At 44.1% G+C, this 16,551-nt stretch overlaps 2 protein-coding genes across 5 annotated transcripts in view; one reads left to right on the plus strand and one right to left on the minus strand.

The window, feature by feature from the left end:
• The window catches only part of G3BP2 (GTPase activating protein (SH3 domain) binding protein 2), a 29,249-nt gene extending 13,954 nt beyond the window's left edge, over positions 1 to 15,295 (minus strand). For 2 of the 4 annotated variants that reach the window (XM_010575484.1, XM_010575481.1), the window contains exons 1-4: positions 9,424 to 9,445; positions 7,458 to 7,576; positions 2,542 to 2,623; positions 1,398 to 1,571 (exon numbers count right to left, since the gene is read on the minus strand). In XM_010575484.1, the coding sequence (XP_010573786.1) occupies positions 1,398 to 1,571; positions 2,542 to 2,623; positions 7,458 to 7,576; positions 9,424 to 9,444 (396 nt within the window). In that variant the 5' untranslated portion in view covers position 9,445. Of the gene's footprint in view, positions 1 to 1,397; positions 1,572 to 2,541; positions 2,624 to 7,457; positions 7,577 to 9,423; positions 9,446 to 12,935; positions 13,080 to 15,216 lie in introns of those variants that run through there. The other 2 variants (XM_010575482.1, XM_010575483.1) reach the window with 2 other exon arrangements.
• The window catches only part of USO1 (USO1 vesicle transport factor), a 41,852-nt gene continuing 38,294 nt past the window's right edge, over positions 12,994 to 16,551 (plus strand). Inside the window, exons 1-2 of the mRNA XM_010575581.1 lie at positions 12,994 to 13,057; positions 16,156 to 16,521. Of these exons, the coding sequence (XP_010573883.1) occupies positions 12,994 to 13,057; positions 16,156 to 16,521 (430 nt within the window). The remainder of the gene's footprint in view (positions 13,058 to 16,155; positions 16,522 to 16,551) is intronic.

Genomic DNA, 16,551 nt, shown 5'->3' on the forward strand with positions numbered 1-16,551 from the left:
GGGAAAATTAGCTCAATTTAATACAAATCAGCCAGAGTAAGGTAAATGAGAAATAAAACGAAATCTCAGAACACCTTCCCTCCACCCCTCCCTTCTTCCCGGGCACAACTTCACTCCCGGATTTCTCCACGAAGCCCCCCCAGCGGCACAAGGGGGACAGGGATGGGGTTTACGGTCATCACACATTATTTTCTGCTGCTTCACCTCCTCAGGGGGAGGGCTCATCACACTCTTCCCCTGCTCCAGCGTGGGGTCCCACCCACGGGAGACAGTCCTCCACGAACTTTCTCCAATGTGGGCCATTCCCACGGGCTGCAGTTCTTCACGAACTGCTCCAGCATGGGTCCTTTCCACGGTGTGCAGTCCTTCAGGAGCACACTGCTCCAGCGTGGGTCCCCCACGGGGTCACAAGTCCTGCCAGAAAACCTGCTCTGTGGGCTCCTCTCTCCACAGATCCGCAGGTCCTACCAGGAACCTGCTCCAGTGCGGGTTTCCCACGGGGTCACAGCCTCCTTCGGGAACCCACCTGCTCCGGCGTGGAGTCCTCCACGGGCTGCAGGTGGATATCTGCTCCACCGTGGACCTCCATGGACTGCAGGGGGACAGCCTGCCTCACCAGGGTCTTCACCACGGGCTGCAGGGGAATCTTCGCTCCGGCGCCTGGAGCATCTCCTCCCCCTCCTTCTGCACTGACCTTGGTGTCCGCAGGCTTGTTTCTCTTACATGTTCTCACTCCTCTCTCCGGTGGCTGTTTTCTCCGCGTCCCAACTTTTTTTCCTTCTTAAAAATGTTATCACAGAGGCATTACCACTATCGCTGATTGGCTCAGCCTTGGCCGGCGGCGGGTCCGTCTTAGAGCCGGCTGGTACGGGCTCGCTCTCTCTCGAACACAGGGGAAGCTTCCAGCAGCTTCTTACAGGAGCCACCCCTGTAACCCCCCCCGCTACCAAAACCTTGCCACATAAAACCAATACACCCTGACACAGCTCTGCTCTCACTAAGAGCTAATTTTGAGCAGTAACTTGCACAGCATCAACCCATACTCACATTTGCCAGCAAACTTGAAGAAAGGACAGAACTACACTAGAGACTTGGTCTGCAGAGCTGAACATTATGCTTTTTATTTATTTGTGCCAATGGCAGCTCCCAAATGCAAGCTCCAATTTCCTTTGTATTACTGCTCCAATACTTCAAGTCTAAGAAAATAAAACAGCTCAGGATGGGTCCAATATACTAATTTCTCTGCACTCCCATACTGTGACACATTTAATGATAGCCCCTGCGCCAAGCTCTGAAAGCCAGATCATATCTTTTGCCCCAATATGACAAATTGTAGCTACAGGTCAGGTTTCCATCATCCTTATTTGAAGTTAAAAGACAATCTTACATATACTTACTTCTGGAGCAAGCACAAAAGTCTGCATGAACTTCCTCATTGGTTGCCCATTGTTTGACAGCTCTCCCATTACTTGCACAACCACCCCATCACTCAGAGTAGCATGAGCATCCACATGACGAATCTTGGTGTGGCATTCACTGAACTGTAATGACATCACTTTCTTGTGTATCTCCTAGAAACAGAAAGTTACATTTTACCTACACTTAGTTTTGCACAGAGCTTTACACCTTTTAAATACCTGAGTCTGAACTAACAAAAAAAACCACCCCACGGAAGCTCAAAAGGTAAATACAGGAACCAAGAAGTGTTTTTCACTGAAGACAGTCTGCCTGAGCTCATCTAACTTTTATTCTGAAGTTTCCACCAGGATACAATTACTTCTCAGGGTGGTCAAATAGCATACAACTTGCTATCCAATTCTTCCAGCTGTATTACAACATATAACCTATTTTAAGAATTCACTTGTTTAAAGGGCTTGTGAGAGGGACAGGATTTACCTTGTGTTTTGGAAAAAACCAAAGCACCACCCCCCAAAACAAAAAAACCCAACCCTTTATGCATCCGCAAAGTACCCGAACATCACGGGAAGGGGTAACATCTGCCCTGCCGCCAAGACTTTTGTGCCGCCAAATCAGGTTCCGCCAGTGAAAGGAGAAGAAACCAAACCTGCCCTGGGCTAGAAGCCACATTGCTCAAAGATGTGGCTACCACATGAACATGCCCCTAGGTGACAGACATTATTCTGGAAACTCCACTCACAGAGGAATTTGGTAACATACACAACTCCATGCAACTGGCAATGACCAAAGTCCCCTTCCTAAGGAACCACTTCTTACTGAAATATGATACATCAATAGCACAAGTCTAACAGGTCCTCTTGATTTTGTTTCCCATCCTAAATATATTTTCTGCAGTCCAGATGCAAAGCCGATGAACCAAACACAACCCACAATAAAAGCAGGAACAATCAAACAAAAAAATTCAATCCAACAAATTCCTATCTGTCTCTGAACAGGAGGCAGTATCACAATACATTATTTACCAGATAAGAAAATCAAAGTAATTGGCAAACAAAAAAGACTGATTTATACAACTAAGTTCTGAACATTAATGAGGACTACAGGACTGATTTGGATACGCACAGCTTGACCATACACTGCTTCCTGCGGTTTCCCACTGGCATCCAGTCCTCCATGGACATAAGAAGAATTCCTGCCATAAAACCTGCAAGTAAAGAGATGTAAAGGTCATAGCAGCGAAAGCATAAGAACCAAATCCAACAAATATTTTAGCCATAAGTTGTGGAGCTAAATGCATCAGGAATTTCAGCACAAACAGCAATTCAAGACATATTTTCCACTTGCGAGGCTCCAAGAATACAGGAACAAACATTATTGTTGTCATGGTATTCCAGTTTGCCCAAGATATGTAGCAAGCTCCTAAATCAACCTCAACCCTTCACTTCAAAATCATCTGCCCACGTTAAAGCCGCGCTACCCAGCCAAGGCGTTAGCCTAGGGAGGAACAACCCGCCTGCCTCTCCTCTGAATCCCTGTTCTCTTCAAAGCTTCGGGCAGCAGTGAGGGGTTCTGCCTCGGATTCAGACTTGTCTGACCAGCCAACCCACCTCCCCACCTATCCCATCTCTCTGCTCTACGTGGCTGTTATTTCGCACTTCAGCTTTCTTGAAAGCAATGGCCAAAGAGCTCATTACAAAACTCCAAAATTATTAGAAAAGACCACGTTCCTCTCAAACACCACAGGTGAACACAAAGCCCCCAGAATAAATGCTATCTGAAATCAAGTGTAAAACACCAGCAAATGAAAGAAGGCCAAACAAAACTGCATCTTACTGCTGCCACACCGGGGTATAAATTCAGTACTAGATGTAGCCCAAAACCAGCACTCTCTCTATGCTTCTTACAGTTAGACAGTGAACAGTATTTTATTTGCATTAATTGCATCACTGTGTACAATAACTGTATCACCACTTATACCAGTCTCCACTGTATAACTCGACATAAAACTAATATTCCATATTTATGCTACCCAACAAGTAGCAGTTGTGGTTTTGGTCTTGCAAGCAGCACAAACCACTGCACCACTCCAGGAAAAACAAACCCTGAGACCCTTTCTTGGCCTAGCTTCTGGACTGGATTTCAAAAGCCCATATTTTCTATACGTAATATACGTACACTGGCTTCCAATATTTTTCTTACATTTCAGAGATCTTTTTGTACTTCCATTTCACTTCCAAATTTTGAGCCTAAAATATTCTAAGTTTTGTTTTGGATATTTACTGCCAGCTTATAAAGCGTGTGACAAATGCTTAATATTTTCCATACGTTTAAATTAATAGAACAGACAAAACCATCATATCACACCTTCCATGGGGTATGAATGCTAACATTTGTCCTACCTCTACAAGATACCATTATTATCCACTCTTGTACTGTATATATGAAATAAAATTCTCATTAAGTACTTCTGTGAACTCGCTGTCACACAGATTAGCAGGGGTACAGAACATTTCCCTCTGGTTAAACAAGCCAATGCAGAGGGTCAGTGTTAAGATTCAGAATTAAACACTAGAACTTCCACAGTTGCCATTTCTTGGTTTATCCTACTAAACCTAGAAACTCTTTCCAGTTCTACTTTCCCGAAAACACCAGCCCAAGATTTTAACTCTCTTGACTATGTCCAGAAAAAAGTCTGGGAAATATTAGATTGTGTTCTTTGCTACCAACTGCATAACCATGTTTTTGAGCGTGGTCCAGCACTTGGTAACAGCAAGGAAAACCAGAAGTTCTGCTGAAGCAGTGCACAAGCAGATAGGAAAACATTTTTTCACTCTCTAAATTCCAAAGTAAGCCCTCTGAGAGTCAGCATATCTTACTAAGTGCTTTCACAGGGGGACTAAGAGTTTGAGCTTGCCTTTAAGGAACTGTTCGAACTCTTTGGTAGGCAGAAGACCTAACAAGTGGGCACTGCGGATCAGGAAAGGAGTAAATGTTAAGTCTCCAGTTACATGTAACTACAGATTTTCAGTTAAGGGGCCAGTAAAGCCATATAAATTCACCTAAAGTACAACAGGCATGCAAACTACACGGAGTAACATCCATTTAGAGGGAAACTGATCTCTGCTTACCCGTAACCTCTGGATAAGCTTTGGATAATGACTAGCGATAGGATACTTGGTGCTCTTCTCAAACTTTTAGTAGGATAAACAAATAACTTTAACACTTGCTGTCCCGACTCCCTTATCGCTGCGAGAAGGAGCACACTGAGCATCGGGAAGCCCTGAAAACCAAAATCCTTCTGTGGCAGTGAGCCAGCCATTGTTCAGACTAACAGCAAGAGAAAGAGGGAAGACAAGACGTCCTCTTAGAAGAATATCACTCATAAACAAGGTGGGGCCAAAGAACAGAGAGGCAAATGTCCTCCATATCTGAGCCTGACTAGAAAAAAGCAGCTACCTCTGCAGCCCAAAAAAAGGGACAGCAGTGGCAGAGATTAAAACTGGCTAGAAGACATTTCACACAAGCAGCTCAAGAATCAGCTATGATTCAACCAAACCATATCAAAACCTCCAGGACACTTCTGTGCAGAGGTATTTAAGAGAAATTTCACAGATGCTATTGTTAGTGATGCACGTGCCACCTTTCAAGTGGACAGAGAATATTCATGAGCACAGAGTATCACCTGCACCAGGCGAGCTTGCCTCGTGAGCGTCTACCCAGCTCCCCTGGCCTCAGCAGGGCCATTCCAGGAGACAGTTAACCAACCGGTCATCGACAGCCCCTCCACTTCATAGACGAAGAAAAATTCTCTGAAGTTTTTGGACTAGAACCTTTGATGAAAACACAGTTCCTGCAAGAAGGTTAACTCTACGGAAAATTCCCCATTCCCACTCAACATACCATGCATAGAGCATAATTTGGAAAGCTGCATTTCAGAGTTCTTTGAGTAAAGCTTGAGATTTAAAGGTGTGGGAATAATATCTAGTACCTCCTATAAAGCACCAAAGTTGTCTTCAACAGGCTAAATGTCTCCGCAGACACCATTTTTCCTCAGACGTACACTTCTGCCAATTTCATATCACCCCAATCTGGAACCCATATGTCCCAGGAACACCAGCTCCATAATGCTCCCATAGCATGTGTTAATACTGATGCAATGGAAGTAATGTTGCCATACTAAGGGAAAGCAGGAGGGATGGCAAACCTGGAACAGCTGGCTGCTCTTCCTTGACTGAAGCAGTTAGGGAAGAAAAACATACCGACAGTATTCTTGCTTAAACACACACCCCATACCTCCCCCCCCCAAATCCTGCCAAAGGTACAGTCACTATCATTACAGGTAAACGCTCTTATGAGCAAAATCAAAGACTATTTTCAACACTGAGTTTGAGGCATGGGTGATTTACCCCCATATACAGTTTAACTGCCATTGAAAATAAATGTTGCAGAAGGAAAAGGCAATCTCACTGTAGAACCGATACAGTTCTCCCTCTGCCTTTGGTATTAAGCTGTGAAGCGTGGCCTAATCATCCCTTACATCTGTCTCTTTATGCAAACAATTTCTGGGTTTCCGAGCAAAATGACAGCACACTGGACAAGAAACTTGTCTTACTAACCTGAGCTCTTCTGTCATTCAAAAATGACGCTGCTGTTCCGATATCAGGATTTCCACTGCATCATTTGCTCACAACGTAATTCTTGCCTTGAAAAACTGGTACAGTCACACCCTTTCTAAGTCTCTTAAAAGAATTTCAACTGCCTGACCTTTACGGGCAATCAATAGTTATAGATATTGACCAGATGCTAACTGCTGACAGACTTGCCTAAGAGGTGCCTCCAAAGCTATGTCCAAATCAAGAGGTCCTTTCCCAGGCCTCCTGAGGAAAACACCCAGGTGTGATACGCACATAAAGAACACAGTTCTGGGGTCAGAGCGCGCTGTCTCTATATCAGGTATTGATATGTTACATGGACATACTCGTCCAGCTGTTGATCTGACTCATTTGTTGAAGTTTTGAGGGTGAGGAAAAATTCTGCAATTGCTAGAAGTCCTGCTGTTAATTTCTGTTAGATTACTAAAGATAGACTAGGAAAGCCTGGAATACATTGCTCAGACACCTTAAAAATAGATTTAAACACAGAAAACAACATGGCTCCACCACAGTTCAGTAATTTAAGTAAAAATACCATTCATTTTCCCTACCTCAAAGCTATAGTTGAAAAGAGGCATTATTCAAAAGACCAAATTCTTAAGTAAGCCACCTAAGAGCTCTAACTTGTGCTCAAACAGTCCAATTTTTCAGCGTCAACATTATGTCAAGTTCTGAGACAAGACCAACCCAAGCAGTGACTGCTTTTTTTCTTTTTATAGTCTGGCAAAGCTACGTTCACCTTTATTTATTACAAGTCCATGCTGCTCTAAGTCCAAACGTGGAAATGCAAAATCTTAAGCAACAAGCTCTATGTAGCCAATCAAAACCAGAAAAAGAAGGAAGAAAATACAAAAAAAGGGAAGAAACACAGTCAGAGTACCACTTAAATAGTGGGCACAAGTAAAAAAAAAAAACTACTGTATTTCCCACCTATCTTGTCCAGGCTATGACATTTATACTTAAATCTCCAATCATAATCTGGATAAAAACTTCTCAGAGGCAATGCAAAATATAGTAACCTGAAATAATTAGCATGCTTGTCTTGAGTACTAAATGCAAGTGCTTCTCTGCCATTTTATTTCCTTTTCTTTTCTGTCTTTTTAGAAAAGTATTTCCGGAATACGTACACATTGCCATTTTATCAGCTGAGAAGCAGCTCATTTTTCTGCACAGGAAATACCGTGATAACATGCCATACATCCATACGATCAGACTTGGTTCCAGTGCCTAAGGAGTCTTCAGTAAGATTAAATAGTTTTCCAAGAGCCCAAAAGTTAGCCAGGTCCATTTCCTCCTGTACTCAGAAATTAATGTTTATCTGATTTATTATGAACAGGACACACTTTTGTTCAAAAACATTAGTCACTTTGTGTGTGAAAGCGTTACCTGTGCAAGAAGTCAGGAGCTTTATTTAGCAGAGTGTAGTACTGTCTCACGAACTCCCGCCCTACGAGCAGGGGACTTGGCTTCTCCATCACCATTTCTTTGGTACACAGTGTCAAATGCTGTAATTAAAAATATTCACGTTAGTTTGAAGACAGCCCTATATATCACAACTTCCCCATAAAGGGGATAAGCACAATGATATTAGAATGGAAACAATTATGTGAACAGGAACTTAATTCACACAGAACTAATCCACTAATTCAGGACACCCTCCCCCACCTCCTTTGAGTAAATAAAAAGATTTCAGTCAATTCATGTGTAGAAACAAAGTCCCTTACAGAACAGGTGCTTTAAAAAACAAAACAACAAAAAATCCCAACCAACCAACCAAAAACCCTGTTAAAAATGTGTAGCCCCATTTATTTAACCCTTTGGCAATAAACTGACAAACAATTAAAAATCCAAGTTAAACAGCACTGCAAAACAAACAGGAATACACTTTCTTAAGTCAGCCGGTAACATTCCTTTATCTCAAAGCACATCCGCTTCAAAAGGCTACTGTCACACCTGTAACACAAAGACGGTAGCACCAATATTCTGAAGTAATTACGTGGCTGGATTCGCATTCCCTGAAGGCTGGGAAGGGAAACCTTTACGCCTCAGAGATGACCAAAGCCTTAGGTACTTCTTGTCCAACCTAACTGCATTTCACGTTTGTTATAGAATAATTTAGGTTGGAAAGGACTTCTGGGGGTCACCTGGTTCAAACCTGGGCACAAACTATGACCAGTTTCTAACACATTGCTCATTAAAACAAGTTCTGAATAAGGTTATTTGCTAACATGTAAACAGAACTCCCATTTGCAATTTGTGTCTGTCAGCTCTCAATTCAACGTGGCGCATCTTGGAGAAATATGGATCCACACCCTCCCACCCGGTAGTTGAAGGTAGCAGCAACAGTTCATCCCCCGACTTGGGTCTCCAGGCTTCCTGGAGTTCTCCAGGCTGAACAAGCCCAGCCTTCTCAAAGTCTCCTCTCTCTGGGCACTCCAATCCTCTAACGATCCTGGTGACCCTACACCAGACCCATTTCAGCATGTTGGTTTCTTTCCTGTACTGAGGAGTTAAAACTGGGAGCAATACTCTGGGTCTGGGTGTCACAAGAGTCCAAATGGAAAGGAAGCATCACTTCTGCTCACTACACTCCTGCTTATGCAGCCCAGAACGCAACCGCCCTTCATCACCGCAAAGGTACGCTGCTGACTCAAGTTCAACTTTTCTGCGAGGACGCTAAGGTCTGTTTGTGCAAAGCTGCTTGGTATCCAGGTGTTTCCCAGCCTTTACTTTTGCATGCAGTTTTTCCATGCACATGCAGAACTTGGTAATTTGCCTTTATTGAACTCCGTGATGTTCCTGTCAGCCCATTTCTCCAGCCTATCCCTCCAGAAACTTGGTGCAGAACACTTTAGCCCATCAGCCAGGTCAGGGGAAAGGTGTTAAACACCATCAGCCCCAGCACTGCCCCTAGAGAAACTTCGCAAGCAGCCAGCTACCAGCTGGACTTAGAATTGCTCACCACAACCTCCTGATGCTGGCTGTCCAGACAGTTTCCCACCCACCTCATACGCTATCTGTCCAGTTTGTCTCCAAGAATAGTACAGAAAACCAATGCCTTACTGAAATCAAGGTAAACCACATCTATTGCAATTTGCTCACCCACTGACCCATTCGTGCCATTGCCGAAGGCAAGCTAGTTGGTCAGTCATAACCTGCCCTTGGTAAATCCACGCCGGCTGTTCCAAACACCTTCTTGTCCTTCATGGATATGAACACAGCTCCCAGGAGGACTGGCTTTACAAGCCTTCCCAGGGATCAAGGAGAAGGCGGCCAACCTATAATTCCCCCACTTCCCCCCTGCCTCGAATGGTTCTTAAGTTTTACTTGCCATGCTCCTAACCATCCATACTGTCTCACAGATCATCTGCATCATAAAATGATGTTCAGCACTCTGGAAGTCTTTCTGATGGCTTGCCAGCACCCAACGTTGCTTTTTCCAGCTCATGTCAGGAAGGCTGAACTTGCTCATGAATACCAGCATCTGCAATCATGAGATTCCCTCCAGTTCCCTAAAGAAAGCTTGATCTACTTACTCTCTCAAAAAACGAATGTGTAGGCAAGGCAGCAGGCAAAGACGACCAACTCAAAACCCCAAGTTGCCAACTTGGGAGATAATCCTAGAATAAGACGTTTGTTTTCTTACCAACATAACCTCAACCCGTTAATCCAAGCCAGGAGCCAATGCGAAGGGCTATTTGCAATTACAGCTGGACAGGACATAAAGCCCATGAGGTGAAATTGAGAGATTAACCTCAGCTCAAGAAGGGCCTGTAATAAAGGTAGAAAGTACACAGGAACAGTGCCACACACGTGTCAGATCCTGCATCAAAAACGAACTCCGAAGAAAAAAAGCCCAAGTACTTAGCTCAAATAGTTCACACTTAACGGACTGTCAAAATAATCCCAACGCAGCAACCCAAGCCACAAGACAATACCAAGAACTGTTCCCAAACACAGTTAGCCAGGAAACTCGCTTGAAGCAACAGTCTTAAAAACTTGTGGGCAAGGCAGCAGCCAAAGCCCGAAATACAAGTTTTGAACTTGGATATAAGACTTCAGAAAACTTATTTTAGGATTATCCAGGATTTTTATTATGACCTTCCAAGACACTGAAACACACTGTTAGTTGTGACTGATGGGAAGCCCTAGGGGAAGTCATTTTGACAATCAGACTCAAAACCAAATGTTAAGAATACTAAGGGACACCAAAGGCTTGAGCCCTGTGCATGTTCAAAGTGGGAACCTCCAAAGAAACAAAATCTGAGCAACTTGGGAGTCTTCCTAACATGAATCACACTACAGCAACAGCACACGTGTGGGAATTTTACTTAGAAACCAACCTTAAAAGAACAAGGAGCTCAGTTTCTACAGGTGAGACTATTTTTTTTTGCTCCCCTGCCTCACAAGCAGATGATGAACACAAAATTGGTGATATGATCTTCACCACGAGCACTTGGGAGAATACACAAGGACGGAGCTTCATCACAGATTTTTTTTTTTCCAAAGTACCTATTAAAAAGCAGATCACAGCCACTACACATTCTTATGAATACAGCAATAAACAAAGTACACATGTTAACAAATTGCTGGCATACCACAAGGAAAACTGAAAATGCCTCTGGGTACAAAACATAATAATCTGTGACAAGTCATTACACTACATCAGATCTGTATCACACTAGACACTTTCGTCACTGGAAGCCGTGCTATTTCAGGAAAGGCCGACGAAACCTTTCAGAAAACCTGAGAGAGAAAGGCAAGTACGCAATGACTGCATGCAGCCGATTCTTCCCTAACGACTTGAAACGGAAGTTGGTTTACATGCTCAGAGAGATGAGTACCATCCACCTCTGTCCATATTTCAAGTGACAGCAGTATTGATTTATATCACAGAATCACAGTATTTTACAGGATGTCTCAGTACAATTCTTCACCTGTCTCAGTATTATTTCCTTTCATTATCTCTTCAGAGATCTCTACAGTGGTAGCAGAGGCTCAGTGAACTGTTCAGGTTTCCAAGTCATTAAAAGGCAGTAAAATAAAAATGCAGCTACTTCTTGCTATCAACATGGGTGCCATGAAACCAAGTTTTAAAAAGATTAAAATCTTCGTGTGTCCCAATTAGTATAGCACCTCCTTAAAGTCAAGGACCCAAGTCTTAGCGGGCCTGAGGGGTTTGGAGGTAAAGGCACCAGTGAAATTTAAGTCAAAACCCAAGGCATTGGCATCAACAATTTAAATAGTCCAAGCTTACAAAGAACGTTATCTCCGTGTTTTACCAGGCACTAATGGAAGCCTCATAGATACATATACTCTGTAAAAGCTACTTTTCCAGTTTTCATTGGCATGTACTCAAGAGCCAAGGAATAACAGCTAAGGAAGAAGAATCTGAGCGCTCTTCTCCCTTGAATAAAACGAGCCACATTCTTAGATCAGCCTGAGCGGCCACTGGGAAAGCATCTTAATGAGAACTTACTGCTCGAGGCACTCACGTATATACTAGCCAGAAACTAAATACTGAAACTGAGATGGCAAACACCAGAAATCAAGTAAGTTTATCTGCTAGTTTCTTTACGGTGCAACCGTACTGTTAAAGAACCCCCCCTCCATCACACACACTGAAAAAAGCCGTAAGCTACAAAGACAGCGTAACGCGAACACCCATGCAACTGCTGCGCATCCACAGGTAATCCTCCCTACGTCAAGCTGACATAACGATTTAGCGACAAGATTTAATTTCTACCCTATTCAGTACTTCCGTTTCCTGTGCTACCAGGAAGGCACGCTGGATTTGCAGTGCATTCTTGAACCATGGAAAACCGGCAGCCACGCGATATATTTCGTAACAGACTCGCAAGCTGGAGGACAAAATGAAACATTTTTTTCCAGACAAAGCTCAGAGGTAAGGGACCTGGAGCCACCTACCGGAGGGGCCGGACTCCAGAACTGGAAGAACATGCACACGCATCAATGCAATACTTCTTGTTGCAGCTTCAACTGGCATGACTCAAGTTCCTAACAACAACTTACGCATACAAGTGGGCCTGGATAAGCTTGTCACCGTGATCTCAAACAACCGAATTCCTATCTTGAGTTATTTCCATGGTCACTTCTTTGAAGAAAAGAAAAACAGTGGGAGAGTTAGCACAGAAAGGAACTATTTGTTATTTGCATGCAAAGATAAGCAAATGAACAAAAGCAGAAAGGATATTTTCCTCAGAAGAGGAACACCAAGTGCAACTGCAGAGTAGTGCTGAAATAAATAGTAACGTTCATTTAACTTTGCGACAACTTCCCAGCTACATTCTGTTAGATTCAGGTACAGGGTTATTACAGACTTTCCTCAGCTCTGCAAAAACCACCTTTCCATGGCCCGGGATAAGAAACACGAGACATGACAAATAAAGGAAGAAGTTAGCCTTTGCAAGGAGATGAAACTGTGAAGGGCTAAAAGGATGAGATGTAGCTCACGTTAGGGCAACGGTACTGAAGTTCTTGGGAACCAACTGCTATGATAATTTCTCAAGTCCACACTGCATTAACAATGTGCAGATTCATTCAGCCTGTAATCATCTTTATACGTAAAATTTTATTTATAAAATGTGTTTGTCACTTCTTCATCTGCATAACAAAAAAAGCCACCCAAACTATCACCCATCAGTTCTCACAGAAGGGCAGCAGCAATTCGTTTCTGAAGAAGTACTGAGGGCCACTATGCACTGAGTAGTCAAAACATTGTGGCACGCATCTTGCTCAATAAGCAGCTCTTACACTAGAAAAGCCTTTGTTTTCTAAAATATAGGTAAGTCGTCTCATTATTATTACTCTTACCCTGTAGAAAAAAGACATGTGACTAGTTACCTGTGGCAAGGCATTAAGTTAACTGAGGCGATGACTGAGCTACAGAATGCTGGCGGACATGCCCAAATTGAGGTATCCGGCAAATAAAATTTGGCACGAAGTCTTTGGTCGTGCCAAAAGAGGTAGTTCAAAGCCACCTCCATCCTGTTTCAAGACAGACCAACGACAGTGACGCTGCCTGGATACTTCACCAATTATACCTCAAAAAAAAACCCAAACCCAACCAAAACCTGATCTGAGTTGTGACAGGAGCTCACCAAAGCATCGTCTGAACGTGAAGGTAACCTCCACTAAGACAAACTTTCAAGCTGTGGGACGGAGATGCAGGCCTCGCCACTTGTTTTACTAAAAAACTATGAGCAAGTAAAATATTTTGTTTTATTGACAAGCAAATTTCATCCCCTGAACAGCGCTTCCATAGAAGAATTCGTCCACGACTAAAGGCACACAGACATTGAGCTATAGTTTTACAGAAATCTGCAACAGCGTGGCTTGTTCGTAAAACCGCAAGTCTGTAACTTGTGTCCAAGTCGCTGATCAGATTTGAATATACCACTTAAACTGAAAATAAAATTGTGCAAAACGTTCTTGCAAATCAGAAAGATGCTCCCCACAAAGCAAGCAGACAAAACAAAGCCACAAGGGACATCGTGCTGCTTCCCACACCACAGGAGCTGAGGGAAAACAGAAGGGAAGGGGACAGCAGCTTTCACATTCTTGGACGGGTTTCTCCTAAATCCAGATTACCACTTTTAAACTGCGTTTCCTACTGCAGACAAGCAGATAATGCCTGAAAGAGTGTGCCTGCTACCGCAAACCATAAGCGTGACTCTGAGATCCCACTACTGCAACGCATTGTGTGAGCAGCCACACCTTGAATAAAGCTAAAAAAACTGGCCACTGACACTCCAGCTGGCACAAGCCAGGGCATCTGTAATACAGCCCTGCAACGGCTCGTGGTTACTCCATGGTAAAGTAAAATAAGCATCAACCGAAACGAAAAACTACTGAAAGAGCCATCGAAAGTCCCAAACAACCCAGTTCAGTACTGAAACCACCTTCTCTCTTTCATGCCCTGCGAGGTAAGCGCTCAGATCATCCTCCCTCTGCAGTAAGGGCCAGCAAACCTGTATAATCTACCAGAATCCCTTTACTTTATGATCTCCTTTACCTAATCCGCTACAATTTGAATTGGCTGAGCCCCAACACACAGCATGTAGTTCTTTCAAATCAAGCTGGCCTGCAGGGCTGTTTTGTGTGGTGTTTTTTTCTTTTTTTTTGGGGGGGGGGGGGCGGTTGGTGGGGGATTTGTTTTGGGTTTTTTGTTGGGTTTTTTTTTTTTTGAGAGGAGCTTAATAGCACCCTGTATTTTAGGCACATGACTACTACAGGGGACCATCTTCTGGGCAGTTAAGTTGCACTATCCAAAAGAGCTAACACCCCCCTCAATAGCAATAACAACAGCAACCATAGCCAATGGCACCACCCTTTCTGGGGAAGCCACTGCATCTCTCTCGCTGCATGTGTCATCATCCAATGCCAGGTTCAGTGCCTTTCTTCTGCTATCTCATCAGATATACCTATTAGTCTGACATATTAATCTTTTCACATGTTCCTTGAGTTGCAACGCAGTTCTTCATTTGTCAAATACTCTCAGAAGAAATGACATCCAGTGTCACAACTGCTACAGCAAGAAGGAAGACTCAAATTCACCACTGTGCATTAAGATACTGTGTTTCCTCAGCCTATTTTGAGCACTGTAAAATATTCTTTAAGTGTGACAGTAGATGTATAATTTGAAATCTCAGTTCCATAAAGTAAAACATTTTATTCATAAGGATACCGGTGGATAAGTAGACTGGATGGTCAGCTCATTCTGTTTTCTCTTCAGTGTAAGCTAGCTATCACGGAGAAGACTTTACTCTGCTAATGAAAAAATCATATGATACCGATCATAATTCCACAGGCCGAGACCACATCTGCCAACTAGAACATTGCAAGGACATTTCAAATGGTAAACCAAGATCATGTCTTTTGCACCCAAGCTACCAGAGTCCACAAGAAGAAGGAATCCTTAAGAATGGAAAAGGTTTCCTAGGGTAGGTATGGCCCTGTAGGCATACTTACAATCACGATGAACATAGAACGTGTCGTTAATGATAAATTAACTCCAGAAGCTAAGGCAATACCAGTTTGTCAGTAACAACACCCTCTTGGCTCAGAATGCAAGCTGACAAAGCCTATACCCACTCGCAGCGCTACGGTAATACAGCTATAGTACCTTCAGGAACTTGGGTATACATTGCAGTTCGTGCTCCACATTACTTCATGTGAAGTCTGCCACATAGCACGGAGTAGGTTGGCATAACCTATGCTGCAGAGTGGTCATTTCTATTAAGCTGGTCACTGATCTTCATTCTGCTACCACTCCCTAATTAAAAGCGTCCATAAGAGAAATGAAAAAAAAAAAACCAAACAAAAAACCCACCACCCTGAAATACCTGAGACAGCAGAGAGTGCTTTACACAGAAGATGACCGCCTACTAAGAGAGGGTATCTTTCCCCTCATGCTCCACCAACCCATGACAGACCAAAGGATAGCGAGTTGGCTTTAAACATACAGGTTGTGTACAAGTAGCCTACCTGCACAAAAACCGAGCAAGGACCAAAATAAAACTTACCCTATTTCTCAACAGTTGAAAAATACCATGGGTATCTTTACGCTTTTTTCTGTAGCAAAGCAGAACACTTGCACGCTGAACTTGAAATGCCTAGAACATAGAGAGCTCGGGAACTGCCAAACCAACATGGAAGGCCACAATAAAAAAACCCTACATGACTGACTAAGTCATTATGGTTGAAATCAAGCAATAATCTCGTATTCCCTCACTCGCTACTGTGTTAGCTCTTTCGTGCAGTGGTGCTTGGCACCAAGCTCAAGATCCAGGGTCAGCCAACTAACCGAGGGATTTAAAAAGCTTTGCCGTGGGGATGCTCCTGCACACCAACACCGGAACTGCAATGACCTCTACTTTAGCCCTCCGAGGTTAAGGGCAGCAAAAGCTGGAGAACACACCGAATCCAGCTCAGAAGGCAAACGAGAGAAGCTCGGAGAAGATCTACCCAAGGCATCCAGATCTGCAGAATAAAAGGTGCTCGCAACAACTTCAGCCATATTACGTGTGAAAAACCGAGAAGCTCGCGTTGTGATTGGGGAAAGAGGAAGCAGAGAAAGGCGAGGTCTGCAGAACCGGGATAGATCTTGCAGCCGGCGATGCCATCGCAGAACCGATTCGTAAGGAGGGCTCGCTGAGCCGAGGGTGGGAAGCTAAGCTTGCTCCCACAGTACAGACGGGGCCGCGGAACCGCCATCCCGCACACGCCGAAGCCCAGACACCTCTGGAGGCCCCTGGAAGGCAACGCGTCAGGCGAGCGGGGAAGGCGAGCGCGGGGCCGAACGCCGCAGCACCCAGTCACGCAGGGCCCGGGGCGGTACGCCCGCAGGCGGCGGGCGAGGGGCCGCTTCTCCCCCCGCCGCCCGGGGCGAGGCGGAAGAGCGATCGCCGGCAGGCCACACGCCGCCAAGGTGACGGCGAACAAAAGCCACCTCCCGCCC

Source organism: Haliaeetus leucocephalus, unplaced genomic scaffold, assembly GCF_000737465.1.
Source record: "Haliaeetus leucocephalus isolate CR32 unplaced genomic scaffold, Haliaeetus_leucocephalus-4.0 Scaffold484, whole genome shotgun sequence".
Classification (NCBI taxonomy): domain Eukaryota; kingdom Metazoa; phylum Chordata; class Aves; order Accipitriformes; family Accipitridae; genus Haliaeetus; species Haliaeetus leucocephalus.